A 26,086-nucleotide genomic window follows, 5' to 3' on the forward strand; every position below is an offset into this window, starting at 1 on the left:
TGGCAGGTCTTTCTTTTATCTCCCATCTGATCTGGCTCACCTTGCCTCTGCCTCGCCTTCCTGCCCCAGGCTTGATGCAATCAACACATACTATTTGAAAAATATCAAATGTCAAGAACAGAAGTACCCTTTATATACCAACAAATCTACACTAAATGTTTTTCAGCTTATTCTTCTTATAGGCTTTTTTTAGCTTAATAGACTTCTTGGTAAAGCATGATACACTGGGTTCATTTTTCTGGGTCCTCATTGGCAGAACAACTGGACATTCTGGCAGGGGCTGAGCTACATCTGCTGGCATATTCATTGACTTCAAAGGGATACCAGTGATCCTCCCAACCCTGGTGGATTAAGTTAACTTTCAACTCAAATTCAGATTACAGTTGGGATATCTTGTTAGACCTATTTGAGGCTTGCTGTTACACGATGAGCTTTATTTTCTGAAATTTTAATAATAGATTCCAAAAGAAGTTGTTCTTCTGCAATAGCAATCCAAATTTCACACCCCAAATCTTGAAATTGGTAACATGCCTCCCCACCCCTGCCCTATCCATTCTAACATAAAATAAATATCTGGGTAAAAGTAAAATATTGGTATTTAAGAAAATTATTAAATACAGACAACTTTACACTACATGTAAGTTTTTTTTTTGTTGTTTGTTTGTTTTTTTTTTTTTTTTTAATTTTATTTATTTATTTGACAGAGAGAGACATAGTGAGAGCAGGAACACAAGCAGGGGGAGTGGGAGAGGGAGAAGCAGGCTTCCCGCGGAGCAGGGAGCCCGATGTGGGACTCGATCCCAGGACGCTGGGATCATGACCTGAGCTGAAGGCAGACGCTTAACGACTGAGCCACCCAGGCGCCCCACTACATGTAAGTTTTTACAGGGACTATGAAACCCCAGTTTATAGCCTATTCGGGTATGAGAAATATTTTATGAACATCTATCATAGCTCTCATCACACACCATGTTGTAAGCTCTGAGTTTTCCACCTAGATTGTAAGCCTGATACAGAGTGATGATATCGTATTCCTCTGCTCCTGTTGCCCATGCCTATTGTGCTGACACATCATAGCTGCTTAAGAAATGTACGTCCCAAGAATGAATGTGCCTGTTGCATATGAACAAGTCCATGTGTCTCCTGGGTTTTGGTGCTCCTTCATGCTGAAGCACTTTGACTTTGTACATCCTAGGATTCTTTCCTAGGCTGTGAGCCAAAGACTGGCTTCATCTGGTGCTGTTTTGTGGATCAATGTCTGCAGCTGTTCTTTGTAGTTATATTCTGGGAATGGAATGACCACAAAAAATGACTTCCAAATCAGTGAAACAAAACTCTTCATCCACGAGCTCATCAGAAGATCATTTTCTGGTGGTCAAATTTCCATAGTGGTAGTTTTATTAATGTCATACCTGGCCACCTGCCATTCTGAGGCTATGGATGAGAAACTAAGAAATCAATTGAACCTTTCTTCAGTTGATCAGAGTTGGAATCCACTGCCTCAAGGGTGCTTTTAGCTGATCGATGATTAGGTGAAGAGTTTACCTCTATGGTGACCTAAATGTTCTTCTTATTAAGAGTCTGCAGTGGGATCACTTTGCAAGTCCATTTGTTTCTATTTCCTTACAACTGGCAACTTCAGAGTCTGATTCCTATATGAATATATCCTGGCGTCTTCACGTGTTGCCTTTTACCTGGTGTATACGTGCCTAGTGTTTTCCTGTTTTCTCATGAAATTTTGCAAAAGGGACTTATATGAGGTGTGGCACTTTCTCCAGACAACTTCCACACTTGTGTATAAGGTCATTTTTCACACCCAGGTCTTAGAGGGTAGTTATAAGAGTAGTTGAAAGTAGGTTATGAAGTAATAGCATGAGAAGGGTAGATACTTCCTAAAAGAATACTTTTGACATACTTTTCAAGTAATATGCAGTGAGAGCAAAAGTTTCTATGTTTACTTTCTTTCCTTATCATAAAAATAAATACCACATTATATATCTACTCTTTATTTTAATCTGAAAATCGAGGTGTATTGAAGTGAACATGCTTGGACTACAATGAAGGCAAACTTAAAATAACGGGTTAATAGGTTTTTATCCTCTCTCATTTCCAATGCTTTTTTAGAAGTTATTTTTTATTGATTTATAACTGGCACAATATTATATTAATTTCACATGTACAATGTAGTGATTCAATATTTATGAAATGATCACCTTGACAGGCCTAGTTACCATCTGTCACTATACAAAGTATACAAAATGATTGCCTATATTCCCTATGCTGACCATTATAGTGCTTTCCTTAATGTAACTTCTATGAGCTGAAATACATAATAACTTTGAAAAGCAACAGAGATTAAATGACAAAATAAAAATAAATAATTATTATGTAATAATCTGAAACTATTTGCACAGTGAACACTGTAAAGTTTGTTCACATAATAAAAGGGAAGACTGTCTTCCTTAGTCCAATCATGGCATCTCTTCAAACTGGGAAGTGAAAGTTCCTGCCACTCTATAGATCATCCAGTTAAAACTGCTGCTAGTTTTACCCAGGAGTCAGCAAACTATGGTCTGCAGGCTAAATTTGGCCCATTGCCTCTTTTTGTATGGACTGCAAGCTAAGAATGGTTTTTACATTTTTAAACAGTTGAAAAAAAATCAAAAGAAAATTAATATTTCAAGGCATGTGAAAATTACTTAAAATTTAAATTTCATAATACATGTAATATATAATGCATATAACTGGCACAATAAAGTTTTATTAGAACACAGCCCTGCTCATGAGTTTATGTATTATCTATGGCTGCTTTTGTGCCATGGCAGAGTTGATATTGTGACAGGGACGATATGGCCACAGAGCTGAAAATATTTACTATCTGGTCCTTCACAGAAAACATTCACTGACCCCTGGCTTAAATTAATAGCTACAGTTATATAAATTCTGCTTTTGTTTAAGAATCATTCTTGTTCACTAGGCTGTTCAGCTTCTCCTACAACTGGGAAAATACGCTTGTAGGACTTAATGGCCACAGTATAGTAATAGGAATAACGTCCCAGGAATGTATGCTTGAAATGGTCAGTCCAGGAAACATAATTTGATCAAGAACTTCCCTGTTTTTAGGTATAGACCAGAATAGCCCTGGATCACTTCAAACCTGGTTTACCCCTGTCCTAAGAGCGCCTATGATGCAATAAATGACTCACGTCCGCAGGCCAAACTTATCAACTATTCAGATAGCATACATTGATAATTTTGGAAATTAGGAAAAACATAGAAAGTAAGACTGAATGTTGCTTTGGTATCTTACACAGATGAGATTAATTTTAATGAAAGCGTAAAAGCCCACCTGGACGGGTTTCTGCCACAACAGGCCCAGCAACGTCTGATGGCTTGCCGACACCTGCCTGGTTGACGGCTCGGACACGGAACACGTAGCTGACGCCCTCCTGGAGGCCTTGTACCTGGAAGAAGCAGGCATAGAAGTGATGGGTGCTCCATGTCATTTAAACAGAAGTGTTCTTCGTTCGTACATACAATTTCATTGTAGAGTTCACCTTCTCCCATTCGTGGAACTCTATCTCCCATCCTCACTTAAGGTTACCAGATTAAACTTTTTAACATGTACATTTTTTTCTCCACCTCAGGCCTGAAATTTTTCTGAATATAAAACACCCAGAAGAGTGAATCTATATCACAATAGGTATGAAGATTATAGGACATCTCTACTTCTTTATGCCTATATTATTTGAATTTTTCATCATGAGCATGTGTCCGTTTTATAATCAGAAAAGTCAGTAAGTCTATTTTCACTTTAAAAATTGTGGACAAACGGGGCGCCTGGGTGGCTCAGTCAGTTAAGCGTCTGCCTTCGGCTCAGGTCCTGGGATCGAGCCCAGCATTGGGCTCCCTGCTCAGCGGGGAGTCTGCTTCTCCCTCTCCCACTCCCCCTGCTTGTGTTCCTGCTCTCACTATCTCTCCCTCTGTCAAATAAATAAATAAAATCTTTAAAAAAAAATTGTGGACAAACTCTAAGATAATTTCCTTACAGGAAATTCACCTCCCAGTTTGTGAGGCACATTCAACCTCAATGTCAATCTCTCTCCCTCTTTCCTATATTCGCCTCTCTTCTTTTTCTTTTTTCAAATGAGTGAACTTAACCATTCTTTGATATGTTTAAACTGTATTATTTTTTCTTCCTGCCCATTTTTTCTGGGCTGTTGGTCCCCTTTGCTTGGCGCTTAACTTGAGTCAAGTCCAGCCTCAGCTCTTGGGATCCTGTGCTGCGGCAAATTGAAGATTTGGAAATTATCCTGGCCATAAATACACACCATCACCATCCAGGATGTGTCTGACTTTTATTTTACACTGTCCTTTGGGAGTTTCTTTGAATCTAGAGGCCTCCTGACTCATTTGGACAACCAAACAGCATGCTAACTTCCTGACCTTCCTTTATCTTTTTCTCTTCCCCATGAAATGTGACCTTTCCTACCTCCTCAAGGTTTTGTAAGGGGCTGGGGAGCTCACTGGCATATGCTAAGATGAGTTGATGGCATATTTAAAGGTCATCTCTCTTGGAGGATATATTTATATTTTTTATGGGGACGGTAAATACCTCAACCCTGGAGAAAGGCTGACAGATGGCATGGACTTTAGTCCACAGTGGCAGGTCAATGGGAGAGAACTTTTAGAGCAGGCATACTCTGAGTAGCTTCCAAGGCTCACCCCCTCTAGGCAGTGGCTTATTCTGGCAACAGATCAGACTGCAAACGAAATGCAGTGTGCTGCTTTTTGTATGATTGTGGCGAAGCCACACTTCATTCTAAGTCATAAGAGTCAGAATCATATTTCCCACAGTTTCTGAAGCCCTAGTGTGGATTTCAGGGTCTCCAGGTGTCACCGCTGACATAGGAGAAAACATTCTTTTGAGATATCCATTTGTTACAAGTGAGATTCAGTGGCTTTAGTAGAACAGTCTCTGGTAAATGAAGTTAGGAATTTGTTCAATGACAACACTTTAGAGGAATCTGGAAGGCAAAGATGCGGATAAGGGTGAGGATTAGGTCCGAGTTGAGTGAACCCATTCCACTAGCCTCTGGGTGCTCACGTGAGCATAAGCTTGAGGGAGCCCATGAAGTGAGACAGAGCGTGACTCAAAGGAATCAGCAGGTAAAGCCTTGCTGGCATGAATGCTATGAAAATAACACCCTCAAATCAAAAACCATCCTCAAAAAAAAATCAGAGGAAGAAATGAGAAAGTCACCTTTCTAAGACCGTGAGTAACAAAAATGTGAGGTGGATAAGTAGAGGCAAGGAGGGAAAGAAGAGAGAGGAGGGAGCTTGTGGAATATTTTCTGAAGCTAGGCTAAGGGATTCAGGTTAAATATAACCAAATTGCTTTAAGCACCAGAAACTCCCCCCATCCCCAACCACTGCTAAATGGAATCTTATGAGGACCCAATATATGAAATAGACCACAGCAGAAATGTTGTGTTTTATCTTGCTAACTTTAAAGTTAATATCATTTGGGGAGCATTTCTTCTTTTTAAAAAAAGGTTTCTCAAAATATGAGCACCCTCTTACCCTCAGGTACGTGTTTTTAATAGCTGCCTTGTTGAGTCCTCGCCATTGGCTATCCTTGGCCTTGGCCTCCTTCAAGTCCACAAAGTAACCAGTGACTGGAGTCCTTCCAGAGTGGATAGGAGGCTTCCACTGCAGAACCAGGGAGGTTTTCCTGACTTCACTATATTTGACACTGTGTGGGGGTCCTGAAAAATAGACAGAGACCAATGTATACAAATCATAACGTAGATGACAAAATGCAAATACGGGTAAATCTAGAACCACATCTGAAGTCTTAAAGCTGAATCCAGTGTTCTTCTTTTGTGAAATCTACCATTCCTGTAGAAATAGGTATTTTGTGTTCATTTTGTGTCAAGTTTCCTCAATGGCTCTACATCAACCTACTAAGTCCCTTTCTGGGCAGCAGGTGGTTAGAGCCAATTCAAAGTGCCCCCCACTCCGAGGCTGGATGAAAACTTGCCTTCAGGGTGTCCCTGGGCTTGTGGTCCTCATCTTTTATCAAGAACAGCTTAATTTGGTTGCAGGTTCAGTTTCAGATTATTTTTGGATGGTAATCTGAAAATTCCCCTAAACCTCAAATGAGGATGAAGAAAGCAACCCTATTTGATGGCATATGAATATAGATAGTAATATTTCTTTTACAGGAAAAAGGAATATATTACAAAATAGCTCCCCTCTTGAGGGAAATCTTTTCCATAAAGCAAATATTCTATCTAGGAGTAAAAACAAACTACAATTACAGTTTACAAAGAACTTTCACCAAAACAAATAAAATCGATCCCGTGGGTCCCAGCTAAACACTGCTAGGTACTTTATATTTATTTATCTCATTCATCCTTAAGACAACAGAAAACGCAAAGAAGCCAAGTAACTTGATCAACCTGTTTAGGAAGAAAGCCAAATGTCTTCCCTGCCCATGTGCTCTTTGCACTCTTGGGAGAATCCAAACTACTAAGTGATCTCCCACATCTTTCCATGACCACCAGCTGCTATGTAGGTGATATATTTATTTTCTTTTTTCCTGACGTTTTTTTCTTTTAAATAACTGATTTCTAACCAACCAATCAAAATCCCCTGAACTGACTCACAGTGCCCTAAAAGCCAGCTACAAACATATGCTATGCAATGCTTTCGCATTTTGCAATTAATAGCTCAATATTTGTGGGGCCCTGTCCCTTGGCTTAACAGTCACAGGTATGTGTCATCCTTGCCTTCCGACAAGGTAAGAGGTTTAAATAACGTGGTAATAGATTTAAATAATAACATCAATGCCTTATAATAGTGTCATGTTCTGTTTCGCAAAGAGGACTTTAAATCATTTTCTTGTGTTATCCTCAGAACCCCATGAGGCATCCAAACAGGTAGCACTCACCCTACAACCTCTTTTGCTAACTACATCTCTTTCAATCAAAACATTTTCCACAAGCCTGCTCAGTATTTCTTAGTCTCTAGTCACTCATATTTTAACTTTATTCAGGAATTGCAAGAATTTAAAAACAGATCCACTTTTGTGTAGGTGAGAGAAAGAGCTTAAGAAATACCAACTGGCTTAAAGGAGGTGCAAGGAAAGGCAGCATGTTTGCCCTGTATATTTACTGAAGTTGAGTGAGTGCTTGAACTTCTCTTGGGTTTCTCTTGTAATCTTTTTATTCACACTTGATGGAGAAGTGATGCAAACAGAAGCTCTCTAAGCAAAGGCAAAAATGATGGTTCTTCAAGGGCACTAGCGTTTCAAGTAGAGGAAAAGGGTGGCATCAGGGACAGGGCTGGATCTATCCAGTATGCTCCAGCATGGCCTTGTGTTCTAATGTGGTCGATACTGGTGCTATACCAGTTGTTACGTATGTTGAATATTAAACCCAAGTGGGAGAATCTAGTCATCCTGTGGCACTTGTTGGGTCTGTGAAGTTGGTACTGTTGGAAGCAAAATAAAATCACCCACCAAATACATTAATGTCTTGCTAGTTTGAAACTTAATGGCTTAGTAAATTTATTTGTATTCAATTTTTTAATTAGTTCAGTGTTGTCGCTATGTTTAAAAAGCACAGGTAAATGTTTCTACCTTCTCCCCATTTTCTTCCCTGTTCAGCCAACCACCCACTATGGCAACCTTCAAAGGAGAATATTTCCACCAGTTTCAGGAAATTTATTGTGATGCAGAGTTGAGACAAAAGTGTAGAGAGATCGAAAGGACTGGAGAAGCGGAGAAAGTCCAGAACTTAAGTCCTAGGCAGACATGTTAAGTCTGCCTACATAATATAATAAAGAGCTAGCAGCAAGGGAGGAGAGAGACAACAAGGAAGAGGAGCCACATTGGCTGAGCTTGGAGAGAGAGATTTGGGGGAGGTTGATAAATGAAAGGTTCCAGCACAGTGGGAGAATGCATGAGAATTAGGGAGTACAGGAAGAAGTTTTTGAGACCTTTTGTTGTGGGATACGAATTGGATGCTCTTCAGTGGTCTTTATTAAGAAGCACAAACAAAAATGAGAATTCCTTTTCAACGATCATTGGAACTCAGATTTGTGCTTCTGTTAATCTTATTCCAAGCAGAGGTATAACTATGAGGGCTCTAGGATTTATTTGGAATACAAGCACAAGAAGTCATAGCCAGTTTTATATTGGCACCTATTATTTAATAGGATTATAAAAATATCTCAGGTAAACAAAAGAGAATTCTTTTCCCTTAGGAGCTGTCTATATGGCACTTAAATTTACTTCCAAGTTGTAGGTTCTTTTGAAAGAAACCCCAAGCCTCAGTGCTGAGAAATGTTTTTCATGATTTACCTGGAACAGCAATGGTCCACTCTTCACATTTGAAGCATTCGCTTACTGCTGAGGGCTCTCCCAACCCAGCGATGTTCATGGCTGCCACTTGGAACTGATACACCATGTTTTCCTTCAAGTTGCTAATCTGCAACATGACAATATCACAGAGAGGGGATGTTGATTCAGGTATTTTTTTTTAAGTTGTTCAATATTTTGTTTACTTACCTCCTGTGTTGCACACACCCTGAAGTGACCCCCAGTGAGTTATACCCTTTTGTAATCTACTCCCCTTGAGTGTGGGTGAAGCCTGTGACCTGCTTCCAACCAAGAGAATATGGCAAAGGTATTGGAATATCACCCTGTGATTGTTGTTCCATCATATGGACAAGGAGAGAGGATATTACAGATGTAATTAAAGTCCCTAATCAGTGGATTTTTGAGTTCATCAAAAGGGAGATTATCCTGGGTAGGCCTGATTTAATCAGATGAAAACTGTCAAAATAGGGTTTGGGACTTCCATGATGAGAACACTGTCCTGATGGCGTTGAAGAAGCGAATGCCAGGTTGTGAACTACCTAGCCACTCAAATTTGGAGAAGGGCAGCCTCTAGAAGCAGAGGGCCCCAGACTTACAGCTGAAAGAACTAAATTCTGCCAATAACTGAATCAGCTTGGAAGAGGAACTCAGCTCCAGAGGAGAATGAGCCCAGCTGACATCTTTGTGAGAGCCCAAGCAGAAGACCCATCTAAGCCATGCCTAAACTCCTGACTCATGGACACTGTTTCATAACAAATTAATAGAAAATTAATGCTTGTACAGATGAAAATTAAAAGAATTCTAAGCTAGGAATCAAAATATTCAAAATCTTCTCATTTTTGTGCTCCCTATTGACCTAATGTTTTCTATATCCCTCAGAAGAAATTGGGTTGTGGTAAATATATGTGATAAAGTAATGAATGTGAAACATTTGCAAAATAGAAATGATGGAATATATTAGTGTGAAAAAAATCCATGGACTATACACAATCCTTTGAGCATTAAAAATGCTTAATAAATGGGGGCGCCTAGGTGGCTCAGTCAGTTAAGTGTCTAACTGTTGATTTCGGCTCAGGTCATGATCTCAGGGTCCTGGGATCGAGGCCCAAGTCAGGATCTGTGCTCAGGGGAGTCTGCTTGTCCCTCTCCCTGTGCACCCCCCCCCCCGCCGCTCATGCTCTCGCTCTCTCTCAAATAAGTAAATAAAATCTTTTAAAAATGCTTAATAATGGGGTGTCTGGGTGGCTCAGTCATTAAGCGTCTGTCTGCCTTCGGCTCAAGTCATGATCCCAGGGTCCTGGGATCGAGCCCCGCATCGGGCTCCCTGCTTTGTGGGAAGCCTGCTTCTCCCTCTCCCACTTCCCCTGCTTGTATTCCCTCTCTCACTGTGTCTCTCTCTGTCAAATAAATAAATAAAATCTTAAAAAAAAAATGCTTAATAATGGAGGTATTGATGGAATCAGCTGAATTAACAAAGCTTACCTATTGTATGACTTAAGACAAGGCAAAACAAGTATATATCTATGATCCAGTCTACACCTGATTTGATCATGAAGTCATAAGTTCATCTGCAAGAGGGCTTGTCTTGCCAGTTATTTAGGGTATAAGGTGAATATAATGGCTATATGTTATGGTAACAGAATAATACAAACTCCCTTTTTGATTCACACACACATGCACACACATTCCCTTTAAGAAGGGAAGATCTTTTTAATTAAGAGGAAACCATCGTGTAGATAACTTGGATCTAAAAGTACTTTATTCAGGTACAGGGCTGTTTTGGGGCTCCATTAGTATGACCAACCATTCCAGTTTTCCTGGGACTATGGGGTTTCTAAGGATGTAGGCGGTATAGTGTTGAAATTAGGAGAGTCCTAGGCAAATGGTAAAAGTTCGTCATTCTAGGCTTAGGTGAAATACTGTGGCATGGGACTTCTTTTTCTGGCAATGGTGAACTAGGCTACAGAGATTAATTGTCTTGCTAAAAAATTCAAAATACTAGATAAAAATATCTTTAAAAAATCTTTTCAAAAGCATCAAATTAGTGTCAAGATGTTACAGAATTGGGTGCCTGGGTGGCTCAGTTGGTTAAGTGTCTGCCTTCGGCTCAGGTCATGATCCCAGTGTCCCGGGATTGAGTCCCACATCGGGCTCCCCACTTAGCAGGGACTCTGCTTCTCCCTCTGCCCTTCACCCTGCTTATGCTCTCTCTCACTTGCTCTCTCTCGAATAAATAAATAAAATATTAAAAAAAAAAAAGATGTTACAGAATTATCAGGACAGAATAAAGGGAAATAGGAAACCAAAAAAAAGATAAGTGGAACACAGAAGTAGCTTTTACCTTGGGGATAGTTGCCAATAAAGAAAAATTTGACCTTTGGTTTTGATTATCTCAAAAGCAGAGGAACTCAGAAATCAAAGCCTAGACCCAACCTAAAAAGGGGATAATAAAAGGGAACCCTCTACAATTAAGATGGAACCCTAAAGGGCTTTACTCTTTGGGAGTAAAGTTGAATTAGAAATAAACCTGCCTTTATACAGTGCAAATTCACATTGCTTGATTGTCCAAAAAAATAAAGTCTTGTATTTGATTTAAGAAAAAACTTAACAGGGTGCCTGGGTGGCTCAGATGGTTAAGCGTCTGCCTTCGGCTCAGGTCATGATCCCAAGGTCCTGGGATCGAGTCCCACATCGGGCTCCCTGCTCCTTGGGAGCCTGCTTCTCTCTCTCTCTCTCTGTCCCTCATGAATAAATAAATAAAATCTTTAAAAAAAAAAAACTTAACAGGTGGTATCCCCAGGCACCTTGCAGAAGCAAAAACAAATCCTCTACAGAGAAAGATGCCTTCATCCTAAAGCTCAAATTATTCATGCAAATAATATTTTAATGACAATGAGCAGCACATAATCAAGAATAACCAAGCATAGTAAACAAGATACCATGAGCCAGACTACAAAACCAATGATAACAGATACAGACCTGCAAAGATATTAGATGGTAGAATCATCAGACATAGATTAGAAAAACAGCTATGCTTACTATGTTTTAAACATAAAATACAAACTTAAAATATCTGCAGGACTAATCCTGAAACTAATATTACACTATATGTTAACTAAGTAGAATTTAAATAAAAACTTGAAACATTAAAAAAATAAATAAAATAAAATATCTGCAGGAGACAGCAAACTATAAAATATTTTGTAAAATGTGACCTAAAAAAGGGAAAAATACAATAAGAGAAAAATAATGGATGCGTTTAACAGGAAATCAGATGCAAAAGAAGAGCAAATTTGTAAACTAATGGAAAGTTATAAGAAATTACACAGACCACAGTGCAGAAAGACACAAAGATAGGAAAGAGAGAAGAGTGATTAATAGACATGGAAGACAGAATGAGAATGTCAAATACATGTTAACTAGAGTTTCAAGAGGAGAGGGGAGAGAATGGGGCAGCAACAATATTTTAGGAGATAAATGGCTTAGAATTTTCCAGAAAGGTCTTCCTGAAAAATCCAACCCACAGATTGAAAATCCTCCTCATGCCAAAATCCTAGGCAAAGGCATTTTTTAAAACCTATACCTAGACACATAATATTTTAACTGTAGCACACCAAACAGATAGTGAAAATATTAAAAGCTGTCTAAGAGAAAAGACAACCCTCAAATGAGTAAACAGACTAAAAGCTGACATGTCACTGGCAACAATGAGCCAAAAGACAGTGGAATATACCTTCGAAATAGGAAAGAAAATAACTACCATTATATAATGTTTTGTCTAGAAAAAATTTTTTGGAGAATGAAGAAAAAAGTTATTTTCAGACAAAAATGAAGAGTATGTACCTTCTGAATACCCTAACTAAAGAACATTCTAAACTATTTAATTTAGATGAAAGGAAAGTAATCTCAAATGGAAGGTGAAAGATGTGAAATTAAAAGCAAATAAAATCTTAACTAAAATAATTTAGATAAACTTAAATAATTATTGACTATAAAACAATAATAACAATACTTTTGGATTAAAAAATGAGTTAAAAGCACATATACAATAGCATACAAGTTGGGAATAGAATAAATGGCTTAGGTATTCTGAGGCCCTATTTTTCTTAGACAAGGGTAAAGCAATAGAATTAATTTAGACTGTTAATTTGCTCACTGTAATTTCTAGAGTAACCACCAAAAACAAACACAGAAACCCAGAATCTATAGCTTTCAAGGTAGTGTAGAGGGAGAAAAGGGGATGGCTGAAGGAAAAAACATAACTATTCAAAAGTAGTCAAGGAAGGACAGAAAATGAAACAGAACAGGCAGGACAAATAGAAAGCACAAAATAAAGATGATTGGTTTTTCCAAAAAGTAGTAGTAACATTAAATACTCTAGTTAAAAGACAAAGACTCTCAGGTAGGAAAAATATCCAACTCTATACTATTTTTAAGAGACACATATAAAGCACAAAGTTAAAACTAGAAAGTCAAAGGATGAAAAATTATATACCATGCAAACACCAACAAAAAGAAAATTGATAAATTTATATTAAAACATAATATAGACTTGAAGGCAAAATATATTGTTAGTGATACAGAAAATCACTTTGTATACATCTAATAACACCCCTTCAAAATATATAAAGCAACATTTTAATTGGGTGAATTTTATGATATGTGAATTATATCTCAATAAAGTAAGATTAACCTGCGATTTTCCCTTTCAGTACTATCCTTGTCAGGTATTTGTATCAAATTAACTCTAGTCTCAGGGTAATTTCACTCATAAACATAGAAGCAAAAATCCTAAACAACAATAAGCAAAAAAAAAAAAAAAAAAATCCAGTAATATATAGACAGAGTATACATAATGTCCAGCTTAGATTTATGCCAGGAATGCAAGGTTATTTTAACATTAATTACTAGAATATACTACATTAAAACTAAAGGGAAAAATCATATAACCATCTCAATAGATTCAGAAAAAATATTTCATAATTTTAATTAATTCTTAACTAGGAACAGAAGGAAACTTCCTTTAGCTGATAACAGATGTCTATCAAACACTGATAGTAAATATAATACTCAATGGTGAAATGTTTTCCTTTAAGATAAAGATCAAATCTAGAATGACCAAGATCACCACTTCTATCAATATTTTGTTAAAGATTTTAAGCAGAAAGTTAAGAAAATGAAGCAAAAAATATAAAATTTGGAAATGAAGAAGTAAACAGTCATTTACAGATGATTTGATGATTTACAGAGAATCAAAAAAAGCTCATAGGTAACTTAAAGAAATAATAAGAAAATTTAGTAAAGACCTATACATAACAATGATATGTAAAATCAATACATAAAAATGATGTATATTTCTCTATTCCAGCAATAACAAAATGATATAAAAACATACCATTTAAACACTGAAAATATGTAATACCTATAAATAAATAACAAATGACGTGCAAAACTTCTATAGAGAATTATAAAACTTTACTGAGAAACTTTAAAGACCAAAATAAATGGAGAGAAATATCATGTTTATGTATTAGAAGACAATATTTTAAAGATGTCAATTATTCTTCAATTTACTTATGGATTCAATGCAATCCCAATCAGAATTCTAAAATGTTTTAGTTTAGTTTAATTCTGTTTATTGTGTTTGCTTTTGCTTATCCTTTTTTGGTAGAACGTGGTAACCTAATTTTACAATTTATATCAAAGTGCAAAGGGGCTAAAAATAGCCTTGGAATTAAAAAATAAACTGAGATAATTTGATCTACCAGTTATCAAATTTGCTATGAGTGGTAATGATTAAATTAATGCGGTAGTGGTTCAGTGGTAGACAAACAGCAGTGGAACAAAATAGAAAACACAGAAGCAGACACGTGCATCAAAGAAACGTGATACATGATACAGATAGTCTAGCAGAATAGTAGAAAAAGGACAAACTTTTCAATAGATGAGACAACTGGGTGTCCCTACAGGGGAAAAACGAATGTTGACCTTTACTTTACATCACACACAAAATGTATAGGGGAAGTAATGACTTTAATGTAAGTGGCAAACCAGAGAGCTTTTAGAAGATAATCTAGTACAATATCCCCATGACCTTGGAAGGCAAAGGCATCTCTTAAAAAAAAATTAAAAAGGCAGAGCAATGAAGGGGGGGAAAACAGAGGGGGAGACGAACCATGAGAGACTATGGACTCTGAGAAACAAACTGAGGGTTCTAGAGGGGAGGGGGTGGGGGGCTGGGTTAGCCTGGTGATGGGTATTAAAGAGGGCACGTACTGAATGGAGCACTGGGTGTTATATGCAAACAATGAATCATGGAACACTACACCAAAAACTAATGATGTAATGTATGGTGATTAACATAACATAAAAAAAAAAAGGCAGAGCAAAGCACAGAAAATGTTGTTAAGTCTGGCTATCATGAATTAGTGTTGTTACTATAAGGAGAAGAAAATACTAGCCAATGAGCAGGAAAGATAGACGCAGCTTCCACAGCTACCAAGGATTTTAAGCTCAGAATATATGAAGAACTTCACAAGTCAGTAAGAAAATCTATTAGAAAAATGGGCAAAGACTCTGTACAGGCATGTTATAAATGGAGATTTCAAAATGAAGTATGTATATATAGCAAATGATATTCAGACTCATTTGACACCCAGATTGTCAAAACTGAAAATGTGTGATACCAAGTGTTAGAGGGATGTGCAACAATGGGAATTCTCATGCTCTTCAGAAAAATAGTATAGACTTATCTACTAAAATTGAAGATAAACAGATTCTCTGGCCCAGCAATTCTACTTCGAGGTAATAACCTAGAGAAACTAGTGCATATATGTGCCAGCAGACATACACAAAAATGTTCATAGCTACACTGTGTGATATAGCTATAAATGTGAAAATGCCCAAATATCAATCAATAACTGAATGGAAAAGTATATTGTGAGACACTCATATAATAGAATACCATAGAGTAATGAAGTCATAGCTACACACCAACATGGAAGAATCTTAAAAATACAATTTTATTTTATGTATTCTTGTTTTATTCTTTATGTGTTCAGAATGTGTGTGATATTTCTTAAGTTTTAAATGTTAGATTTAAAAACCGTGCCATTGAGTTTGGGAAAGCATCATTCCCCCGGCCTCACCCTGCTCTTGCCCTCACAGCCTGGGGTCCTGGGAGTGCTGGAGGGTGAGTTTCCTCTAGCTGACAATACTCCAAAGAGGGGAGCCATAGCTATGGCAGCAGTGAGACTCAAGTACCCTGAGATGGGCAAAGCAGTGAAGAAAAGAAATCTGTGGTTAGACGCATGTGGACCATCCCTTCGTGGCTATCAGAGCCACTATGGTGGGGGAACCTTCACAGGTGGTGAGCTGAGGGCCCATGTCCCATTATCCTTTGTGATTTGAATGCTGAAAATGAAAAATGCAGTCACTTGGATTCTGGGACCCTTGAAACTAGCAGCACACTGGTTACAGATATTTTGTAAGTTTTGAAATAACCATTAATTTTTACCATAAGTAAACATTTTATAGTGAATATTCTAGGAAGTTATTATGTTTATGTGTATGAATCAGAAAATACAAATCCGTCCTGCTCAGTCAGATTACTTCTATTTACCTTGGTATATTCTTGACAAAAGTCCATGTCATTGTAGACAATGGACACCGGAGAAATGACATGAGTCATTTACAAGGCGCCAAGTGTGGGTGTGGATGTGCATGTGAGTGCAAGGGAGCCTGTCATCATTTATATGACTCCACACTACAGAAGGTCATTTACCTTATATGCCTCGTCACTGACAGCTTTGATGTTGGCTTCTCTCCATCTTCCTGGTACTCCATCAATTACCTCACGATAATTCACATAATAGCCAGTAATTTCAGCCCCTCCAGTCTTATCTGGTTGCTTCCATCCAAGAACCATCGAGTCACGAAAACTTTCAAGACAAGTGATGTCACAGGGACGAGACGGTGCCGCTGTCGCAATATGAATAGCAAGTGAGTAGACAGAAATGCATTTATGATTTTATGTACATTAAGCTTGTTTCAGTCATGCCACGTGTGAGGGCACTAGGGTCTTGCAGTATAAAACTAAAATGTGAGACTGATCTGCAACTTGGCACCCAGTTTGGTGTATGAGAAAAAAACCAACACACAGTGAAAAGCGTACTGCAATTATTATTCCAAAGATAAAAAGAACCTGCCCCCCCACTTCCACGGAAGAACAATTTTTGAAATACCAGAAGCAAAATGGTGCAATATTCTGAAAAATGATTCTGTTCCCCATAAGAAGAAATATTTTCCCCAAGATATATATTTTTGTTTCTTTATGTGGTTTTGTTCTTATTTGCTCCTGGAGGAAAATGAAGTAATGTATATCAATTTCTGCCTCAATGTGCTTATGGAGAATTCCCACGTTATTTCCAAATGGTTAGCATTTCACCATTCAGGCATACATACTCTTGTGAGACCTTACAACTAAACAAGTTCTGTCTACACACAGAAAAAAATCTTATTTGGAGCTCAGCTAAATGCCACCTTAAAAAAAATTAAAAAAAAACAAAAAACAGGCACAATCTGCCATGTGATTTTTTTCTCTTAGTATATAATATCTTTTGCTGCATTATTTTTAACCTGATATTGGACTATTATTCATGTAGTACAAAATACTATATAGCTGTCACTGTGTTTATTAGTTCCTAGCCAGAAAAATATCTGGAGGATATTTTAAAAGTCTTCCTTCATTCATGTGGCTTCTGATCAACTTTTTATCCAACTACTAAATTAGGGTTTTTGATAAAGAAAGAGAGGGTCTTGGGGTGCCTGGGTGGCTCAGTCGTTAGGTCTGCCTTCAGCTCGGGTCATGATTCCAGGGTCCTGGGATCGAGCCCTGCATCGATCCTGCTCAGTGGGAAGCCTGCTTCTTCCTCTCCCACTCCCCCTGCTTGTGTTCCCTCTCTCTCTGTGTCTCTCTCCGTAAAATAAATAAATAAAATCTTAAAAAAAAGAGAGAGAGAGGGTCAGATGGTGAAAAGAAATCCATCTAGATGTGCAATAACATCAAAGAGTTTTCTGAATATTTATTTGGATTACAGAAAAAAAAGAACTATTTATTCTTATTCAAGTCTTAGAACAATAAAGATTTTAAAAATAAAATACATTTGTTTCTCTCTCCCCCTCACCAACCTCCTTCATTCTTTACTTAAAAAAAAAAAAAAACAACTTTCCCTCTCTTACTCTTCCTATTACAGAGCAATACTGAATGTGAATTCTCAAATGAATATCCTATTTTGAGTTGAGGGGACAATAAAGGTTCAAAAAAAAGAAGTGACAGAAGTTGGGGGTGGAGTATCAGTATATGTTTATCATTTCATTTTTATTTGCTAAGAAAACACTGTCACCTAGAATATATAAGCCACAAGTACCAAATATCCTAATAAGAAAATTCTGAGCTTACCGATAAATAGTCTTAAATAAATCAGTTCTGGGAATGTGATTCATATAGCACAGAATTTAGCTTTATGTGATTATGATACCCTGTTAAACTTTTCATGGCACCTCAAAGAGATAATGTTACTTATATTTATTTGAGTTAAATATAAAGGATAACTTGAAAACCTGAAGATGAACAATAGAAGTTAATAACTATGATCCTGATAAAATGTGACTTCTTTGTAAAATATTTTTCCTATACATGTATTGAACATGAATATTTCAAAGGACCCCACATAGGCTGTGATTATCAAATTCTTCCTCCTCTCAGCTCTAATTTTCTTAGTGAAATGAGGCCAAAGGTAAGTCTGCCTGAGAAACCAAAAAGGACTCTATAACCAAATTATTTTAAATATTCTATTAAAGAAGAAAATATTCTATTGTCATCAAGCACAGTGAAGTATATATAAAAGCCAAACTCATATAAAATTACTTTTACAACTCATTAGACAAAAGTATTGCAAATGGATAGCTGAAAACATGTCAAATGAAGAATAAACATAGATGAAAGTGAACACAGATGGAAGAATGTGATCTAGACAATGAGGTGAGGACACTGATGGAGACAGATGGAACAGCTGTACTCTTTCGACGCTCACCTATGTCCTTCTTCTTTTTCAGAGGGTCAGACTTACTTTTCCCCTTACCATCTGCCTTCCGTGGTGATGGGGTAAGCTCTTCCTGAACTGTTTCACTTACTTTACTCACTTCTGTTTGGCCCAGGTTGTGAGGGCTACTGGGTAGTGAAGGTTTGTTAAGTTTGCTACCAAGCAAAGCATCTTTCTTAAAGGTTGGCTGGGAGGCTTCATGCATGCCTCCCCTGGAGTCTGTTAGTCCACCAGGTGTATCATTCATTTCAGGCCACACATCTGAAGACACGCCTCCCCCTATAATCACCAGATAACAACAGAAACACTTTAAGCCCAGACACAGTATAAATTGCTCTTACTTAATAGAACAAAGGGAAAAACAGGACCACAAGCAGAACAAAAGTAATCTTAGTTTAATGGAAACCACTCAGATTGGCAAGAAATATGGAAAGCATACGTTTCACATAATTTACACCTAGGAAACAGTTCAACTTCTCCATATTCTGGGAAAAGAAGAAATGAGAACAGAAAACCACAGACAGAACAGGAACTATTTTGATTTGCAGAACCCAAGTATATATAAGAAAAAAGCAAATCTCCGACATTTTTTGAAAGATATTAAGTCCTATTATTCAACAGAATGAGGGGAGGAAAGGATCATAAAGTGCACAAGGCATACATTAAAGATCCTGATTTTATAAGAGAATTATGTACATTACTGAACTATTAATGGCCTGTCCCTCCCAACCTCAAAAAAACATGGTCACTATTGTCCATATTATAAGGAATATTAAAAAGTAATACGGCATGATAACCGAAGATAACTGGTATGAAATAATCTTTCCCTTCAAATATGGGTTACTCTATCACAGACTTCATTTTTGGAGCTCTGAACTACCTGGGTCCCTTCCCTACTTTATGTAAGATTGGGAGGCACATCATATACATACACACAATTACTTTGTTACCGGTTTTATTCTATTGGTTACTTTGAGAGCAGAGATGTAGCATATGATTAAGCAACCACATGTGTCTCGCACAAAATTTAGAGTTTATAAAAAGCATGTTAATGTGTTGTTAGTGAAAACAAGCCAGGCTTTGTCACAGGTGAAATGGCTTTTAGGTACAAAATATCTGTGTTATGGGTGATATACCACTTCAAGGAACCGGATGGCCCTCCACATTCCCAGGATGAGCACGAAGTTAGAATGGAGTTTCACACAGTGGGAAATATCTGAGGAAACTCGGACTCATGAAGATGACAAGGCTATGGATGCACAGAATCTGATAAGTGATGAAGATCTGTAAAATGACGGCTATGGAAGGTTAGCTGTCACCTGGAGTCAGAGAAAATGATCATCTGAGGATGGAATCATCAAGCAATACTAGAAGCTTTAGACAATTTCTGGAGAGGATGGTATCTTCCTTTGTAACTTATAAAAATCCATTTTTAACTGCCAAGTTATGCATAAGGAACTTACCAATAGCAGCTTTTACTTCAATCACTTCTGAATCCTGGGAATATTCACTAAGTCCAGCTGCATTCACTGCTCTGACCCGGAAGATATAACTCTGACCAGTCGCCAATCCATGGCAAGTAAATCTAAAAGGAAAGGAAGTTTTAGAAGTTTTTCCTAGGGGGAAAATTAGACAAGAATGGGTTTTAGCTTAACTGAATGATCTGGCTTTATAAAAACAATTCGTTTTCTAAAAGGAAGAAGAAGATGTACAGAGATCAGGTAATGTATGTGCTTTAGACAAGAAGGCAGCTAATTAAGGCAATTTTCTAAACTCACTCCATCAAACAATGCAGAGTCCTGGCTTTCCCCTGAATAAGTACCTTAACTATTCCGAGCCTCTGGTGTGCGCATCAGTAAAATGGGGATAATAATGCCTCCATAATAATTTTTGTGTAAAGATTGGCCATAAAGTATTTAAAGTACCTATTTCAGGGCCTGGCATATAAGAGGCATTTAATAAATAATAGGTGGTATTAACACTGTTAACGGCTATTTCAGGTATATACTTATGGCTGTAAGGCATTGGCTGCTCCTTGTTACAGAGGTCTAGTTACTGCTTCCATGCATGCCAGGGAAGGTATAATTACTTGAGAAATTACACTAGAATCTGAAAATAGGATGAAATATGGATTACCATTTAGATGTAAGGATCCAGTAATGAGGTGTGAATCCATGGGCAGTTTCACACATAAAACCACCTCACTCCTTAATAGCTATTATGGCTATAAATAGCTGTTTCATGAATCACTGTAACATTTTAATCCATTCTGAAGACTAGAACCAGAGGAAATAACAGGTCTGCTAATGACTCTATTACCATTAGTAATGTTGGAATATTTAACGAAGGCAGTCATAAATTAGGCCAATCCTTCAGATCAGCTCAGTTTGGCAAATATTTATTGAGCACTTCAGTGTTCCAGACACTGAGCTAGGTATTGTGGACACAAAGACAAATAAAAAAAATGGTGCCTGTCCCTGAGCAGCTCTTATCTGTTTGTGGAAAGGCAGACCCGGCCTAACCCTCTATAAATATTTCTAAATAGTCCCAGGAAAAGGCTGGGAACTTAACAATAAAAGTGAAATGAACAAATGGGCTAAATGAATCTCTTGCTTTCTCCCATTCATTGATTTGCCTCTAATCTCTCCTGTTCTGCAAAAGAAACAATTCATCCTATGGGGGTCCTTGGACTTTGACGTGGCCATGCCAGAAACTGTCTAACAAGCCTGTTTGACAATTTTGGGAGGGGGGGGGTTGGAATTCTCCAGATTGGTCATAAATCAAAGGAGACTCAGAGTTTGGTTGCAGGTCAGAATTCAACATCAACCTGCAAAGTTGGTTGATAAAATATTTGAAAGCAAGAAAAAAATAACCCTTTCCACATTAGAAACAGATATAAAGAAGTGGCAAAGTATTCTGAATGTCCCTTTGTTGGTGTTATTTATGTCTCCTTAGCACTGAGTTTAACCATGTTCAGAATTTGTAAAATGTTGATGCTTTTTTCCTATTCACTTAAAATGCCTAGGGGAGCCTAGGTGGCTCAATTGGTTAAGCGTCCAACTCTTGATTTCAGCTCAGGTCATGATCTTTGTGAGATTGAGCCCGCTTAAGATTCTCTCTCTCCCTCTCCCCCTGCCCTTCCACCACACCCTTCTCTAAAAAAATTAATTAAATAAATAAAATGCCTGGGTCCTTTATGTTAGCTAGAATCTATTGGATCCTTGAAATCTGGTATCACACTGAATATTAAAGACCAGAACAGAGGGGTAAAAAGGACAAACAGCATGAAGGAAAATAATCAGAAAAATACTATAAAATGAATTCATCAGAGCTGGCATTAATGTGTTTCTAAGTGTTTAAGATCACCAGTAAACCTTTTTTTCCAAATATATGGCAGTAGATTATGTTCAATTTTAAATTCATTTGGATATTTAAAGTATAATGTTTTTTTAAAGAAAAAAAACCAAACTCCCTCCATTGGATGTTTGTGCTGCTATATGGGTCCATGGTCGCATTTTCTTTTTGTGTGGTTGGGGGGGAGGATCATAATTTTATTATAAATTAAAAAGTAATTTTTTTTAAAGATTTTATTTATTTTTATTTATTTATTTGACAGAGAGAGAGACAGCTAGAGAGGGAACACAAGCAGGGGGAGTGGGAGAGGGAGAAGCAGGCTCCCGGCTGAGCAGGGAGCCCGATGCGGGGCTCGATCCCAGGACCCTGGGATCATGACCTGAGCCGAAGGCAGACGCTTAACGACTGAGCCACCCAGGAGCCCCTTAAAAAGTAATTTTTTAATTTTTAATTTTTTTATTATGTTCAGTTAGCCAACATATAGTACATCATTAGTTTTTGATGTAGTGCTCAACGATTCATTTGCTGTGCATTTCCTCTTCATAGCCTAGTGTTCTGGAGTCAGAAGGCTCCCCACAGCAGCCCCCGCCCCAACATTGTGGTTACCGTGGACCCTTCACAGGGTTGTTGTTGCAGGGCTCCCACTTGCCAGAGCCAACAACACTTGACTCTATGTAGTACCCGACCAGCTCTTTAGCATCTTTGGATTCCTCCCATGAAACTATCACTGACGTGTCTGTATTTCTGCTCGGGATGATTTTGCCTGGGGGCTTGGGGATATCTGACAAAGGAGGAAAATGATGATCAAACTCAGGGTGGTTTTAAAAAATGCATTCTTATCACATATGAACAAACACACACATATATAAATTTTATATAAGTAATCATGCCGAACATAGTCACTTTATTTAAATTTGTTAAAGCGGAAAATTAAAAAATACGTATGTTAGTTTGGGGGCATAACGATACACTAAATACTCCAGAAAAAAAATACATTAGCAATACTGTTGAAACTCCTGGAGAAGTTTACTTTTCATAATTTCATAACTCATAATAATGAATTTTTAAAATGTATCAGTCAGGTATAGTTGTCAATTACATTTATAATGTGAAAGAAGGATGCCACCACTTTTACTTCTGGATAGATACATTCTAATGAGATTCTTGCTTTGGAATTTTTTCTTGAATTGAAGTAAAATCAGTTTACAGTTGTTCAACCAAACTCTTTACTCACCAAGTTTGTCCCCTACCACGGTCACTTCGGTTGCCTCTGAGGGCTCACCAACTCCTGCTGAGTTAGAACAGCGGACGCGGAAACGGTAGGATTTCCCTTCAGCCAGGTCGAACAGAGCAAAGCGGGGAGACTTCACGGGGAGCTCTGTGTTCACCCGCTGCCAGTTTTCTGTTCCTGCGTCACACTGCAGCCCAAACAGAGAGACCCATTCACAGTAGGGCAAGAATAGATGGGGACTCTGAGCCAGGCAACTAGCAGTCTTATTTATCAGTCAGCAACTACTTACCTGTTTTGAGTTGAACTGGAGAAGAGATTTGGAGGAAATTGGGGATGAAGCATCTATAGTCCAGAGGATTATCAAAATCAAATATGGCTTCAGATTGTTTGACAAATATGCTACTTTAATACTTCACTAACTTATTAACTAAAGATCATCGATCTACTTATAAAAGACTTTATTTTGAAGGCAGTTTGGGGTCAGATACCTTTCTAAATCTTAGGGTAGGTAAGTAGATTTACTATGCTATATAAAATACTTAAATTTTCATTGTTATAAACTGTGTTATTTTAATTGAGTGTTATTTAATGACTCATAATCTCATTCAGGTCTGTACTCAAATACCACTTCCTCAAAAAGGCCTTCTTGATCATCCCCTCCCTATTTTATCAAAGAATCTAAAAGAGTTCTTCGCTCCTTTCTCATCACTTTCTATCCTTTACCCTGCTTTATTTTTTTCAAAACCCTTAACTGTATTTGAAATTAAGTTATTTATTTGTCATCTCCTCCATTGGAAAGTAAATTTCAATGAAATGAGTTCAGGGAGTTGTCTTGTTCACTGCTATACCCCAGAGCCTAGAATTGTATCTGGCACATAGTAGATAATCAACAATTGTTTTTTTTCTGAATGAATGAATTGTTTTGAATTCTGAATGAATGAAGGAAGGAAGTTAATGAAAGTTAAAGAGGTTCTTTTTTTCTTCCCCATATTTTATTTTATTTTAAAGATTTTATTTATTTATTTGACACAGAGAGAGAAAGCACAAGTAGGCAGAGAGGCAGGCAGAGAGAGAGGGAGAAGCAGGCTCTCCACTGAGAGGGAGCCGGATGTGGGGCTCGATCCCAGGACCCAGGGATCATGACCTGAGCCGAAGGCAGCCGCTTAACCGACTGAGCCACCCAGGCGCCCCTCTTCCCCATATTTTAGAATAAATGATGGGGAAAACTAAATTTAAAGCAATTCTGTTCTTAGAACTAAAATGATGTAGAATTACTCTGATATCCTTGAAAGGATGTGGTGTCGATTTGCACTTTGTAGAGAATATAGTGAGAAAACTATGATTAGTCTTCAGTAATCCTTTATCCCGCCTATTTGAACTCTCAATTCTGCCCCAAGGTCAGTAGAAGTGATCTTGCTTCGGAACTTCTGAACATTTTCAAGAGACTTTTCTAGAAATCCAAACCTTGTGATACAGTGACCAGCTGTCAAGGATGATACGCTGTTGGGACTATAAGAATACTGATATATCGCTTGGCGTAATCTTCATTGACTTGAAATGGAAGGCAATGTGGTATGGTGCAAAGGACCCAGAGGCATTCATTGCGGTCCTAGCTTTGTTAATAACAAGATATGTGACCTTGGGAAAGTCATGTGAGTATTCTTTGGTCTCAGTGTCATCATTTGTAAAAAAAGCAAATGTGACAAGGTAACCTCTAAAGTCCTTTGTAGAATCTTTCATGATTGTGTCATTGTGTGTGGGAGGGTGGAGAGGATAAATTCCCCCTAAACAGTCAATCTGCTGCTAACTGAGGGATAAAATTCTCCCAGATCTTTAATCCTTTAGTTTATGGCTTTGATTCATTTTGACATATTCTCCACCGGGGAACATATAACAATTACCATTTGTTCTTTCATAATAAAAATAATAGCTGCCTTTCACTATGCTAAGAGCTTTATGCCATTGTAACTCTTTAATCCTCTCAACTATGCTCTGAACTGTAAGTATTGTGGGGGTAGCACTGTGTGATTATCCAAGTTTTCCAGAGAAGGCAGGCTTGGGAAGGTTGAAATGCAATGATGTGTACTAGTTGGATACAGTATATGAAAACTGAGCCAGACTGCCCAGGTTCAAATCCTAGACTAACTGTGCAAATTCTATGCCCCATCGATGCCTTCTATTAAATGTCAACAATTTCAGGGCTCACAGACACAGTGTAACTGGGAGTAAGCAGTAGCCATGACAGGCAAGTTTGTGCTTTATGTGTGTGCAATTTCTGGTAACAAGTTCTGTAAAGAAGTGCAAGCTCAAGGGTTACTGAAGAAGCAGCATTCCCACAGGCATGAACATTCTGGGGATGAAAACGCACTGCAGGACAAGAGCATGTGAAACACTGCCCTTTAGAAAGGTCAACATGTTAGAAGAGGCTCATCAGAAATAACCTGAGATTCAGCTGAGTAGAACAGTTTGACGTCTGGAGAGTTCTTCTGTAAATGTGCCCTAGTCTCTGGGCATGTTCTGCTCCCCCAATATGTCAACATCCTGGGCCTTTTGTATATGTCATCGGTGCCTACAGAGGCCTCTCTACTCAGAGTGCACTCATACATGTTCCCTCTGTTCCATACTAATAGGTTTGCTGGTGGAAGAACACTTAAATTTTTAATCACAGACTCATATGCATTTAGGTCTAGGGAAGTGATAGATTTTCCTGGAGAAATTAGAGTTTATGTGACCAGAGGAAATGTTCAACAGAAGCCAAAGTTAACTCATCTGAAGAAAATGCCTCAGTGGTAGGTTGTTACTATGTCACTACTGTAGGAAAGATGGTAATTATTGTCACAGAGCTTATTCAGAACTCTTTTCCTGTGGAGCATTTCAAAAAGATTCAGTGAAGGGTATGAATTAAGCACACCAGGAAATAAACATTTTCCACTCTAGTCTTGCCCCCTATTAAAAAAAAAAATAGAAAAAAAAATTTAAAATCAGAAATGTTACTCAAGTTATATTTAATTT

General features: G+C 37.8%; 1 protein-coding gene across 4 annotated transcripts in view; it reads right to left on the reverse strand.

The window, feature by feature from the left end:
• The window catches only part of MYOM1 (myomesin 1), a 161,736-nt gene that overhangs the window by 42,100 nt on the left and 93,550 nt on the right, over positions 1-26,086 (reverse strand). For all 4 annotated transcript variants that reach the window (XM_032421171.1, XM_032421168.1, XM_032421169.1 and 1 more), the window contains 8 exons: positions 23,078-23,261; positions 22,450-22,624; positions 19,953-20,074; positions 18,481-18,768; positions 16,170-16,366; positions 8,369-8,495; positions 5,584-5,768; positions 3,350-3,464 (listed from right to left, as the gene is read on the reverse strand). In XM_032421171.1, the coding sequence (XP_032277062.1) occupies positions 3,350-3,464; positions 5,584-5,768; positions 8,369-8,495; positions 16,170-16,366; positions 18,481-18,768; positions 19,953-20,074; positions 22,450-22,624; positions 23,078-23,261 (1,393 nt within the window). The remainder of the gene's footprint in view (positions 1-3,349; positions 3,465-5,583; positions 5,769-8,368; positions 8,496-16,169; positions 16,367-18,480; positions 18,769-19,952; positions 20,075-22,449; positions 22,625-23,077; positions 23,262-26,086) is intronic.

This window comes from Phoca vitulina, unplaced genomic scaffold, assembly GCF_004348235.1.
Source record: "Phoca vitulina isolate PV1807 unplaced genomic scaffold, GSC_HSeal_1.0 scaffold24, whole genome shotgun sequence".
NCBI lineage: Eukaryota > Metazoa > Chordata > Mammalia > Carnivora > Phocidae > Phoca > Phoca vitulina.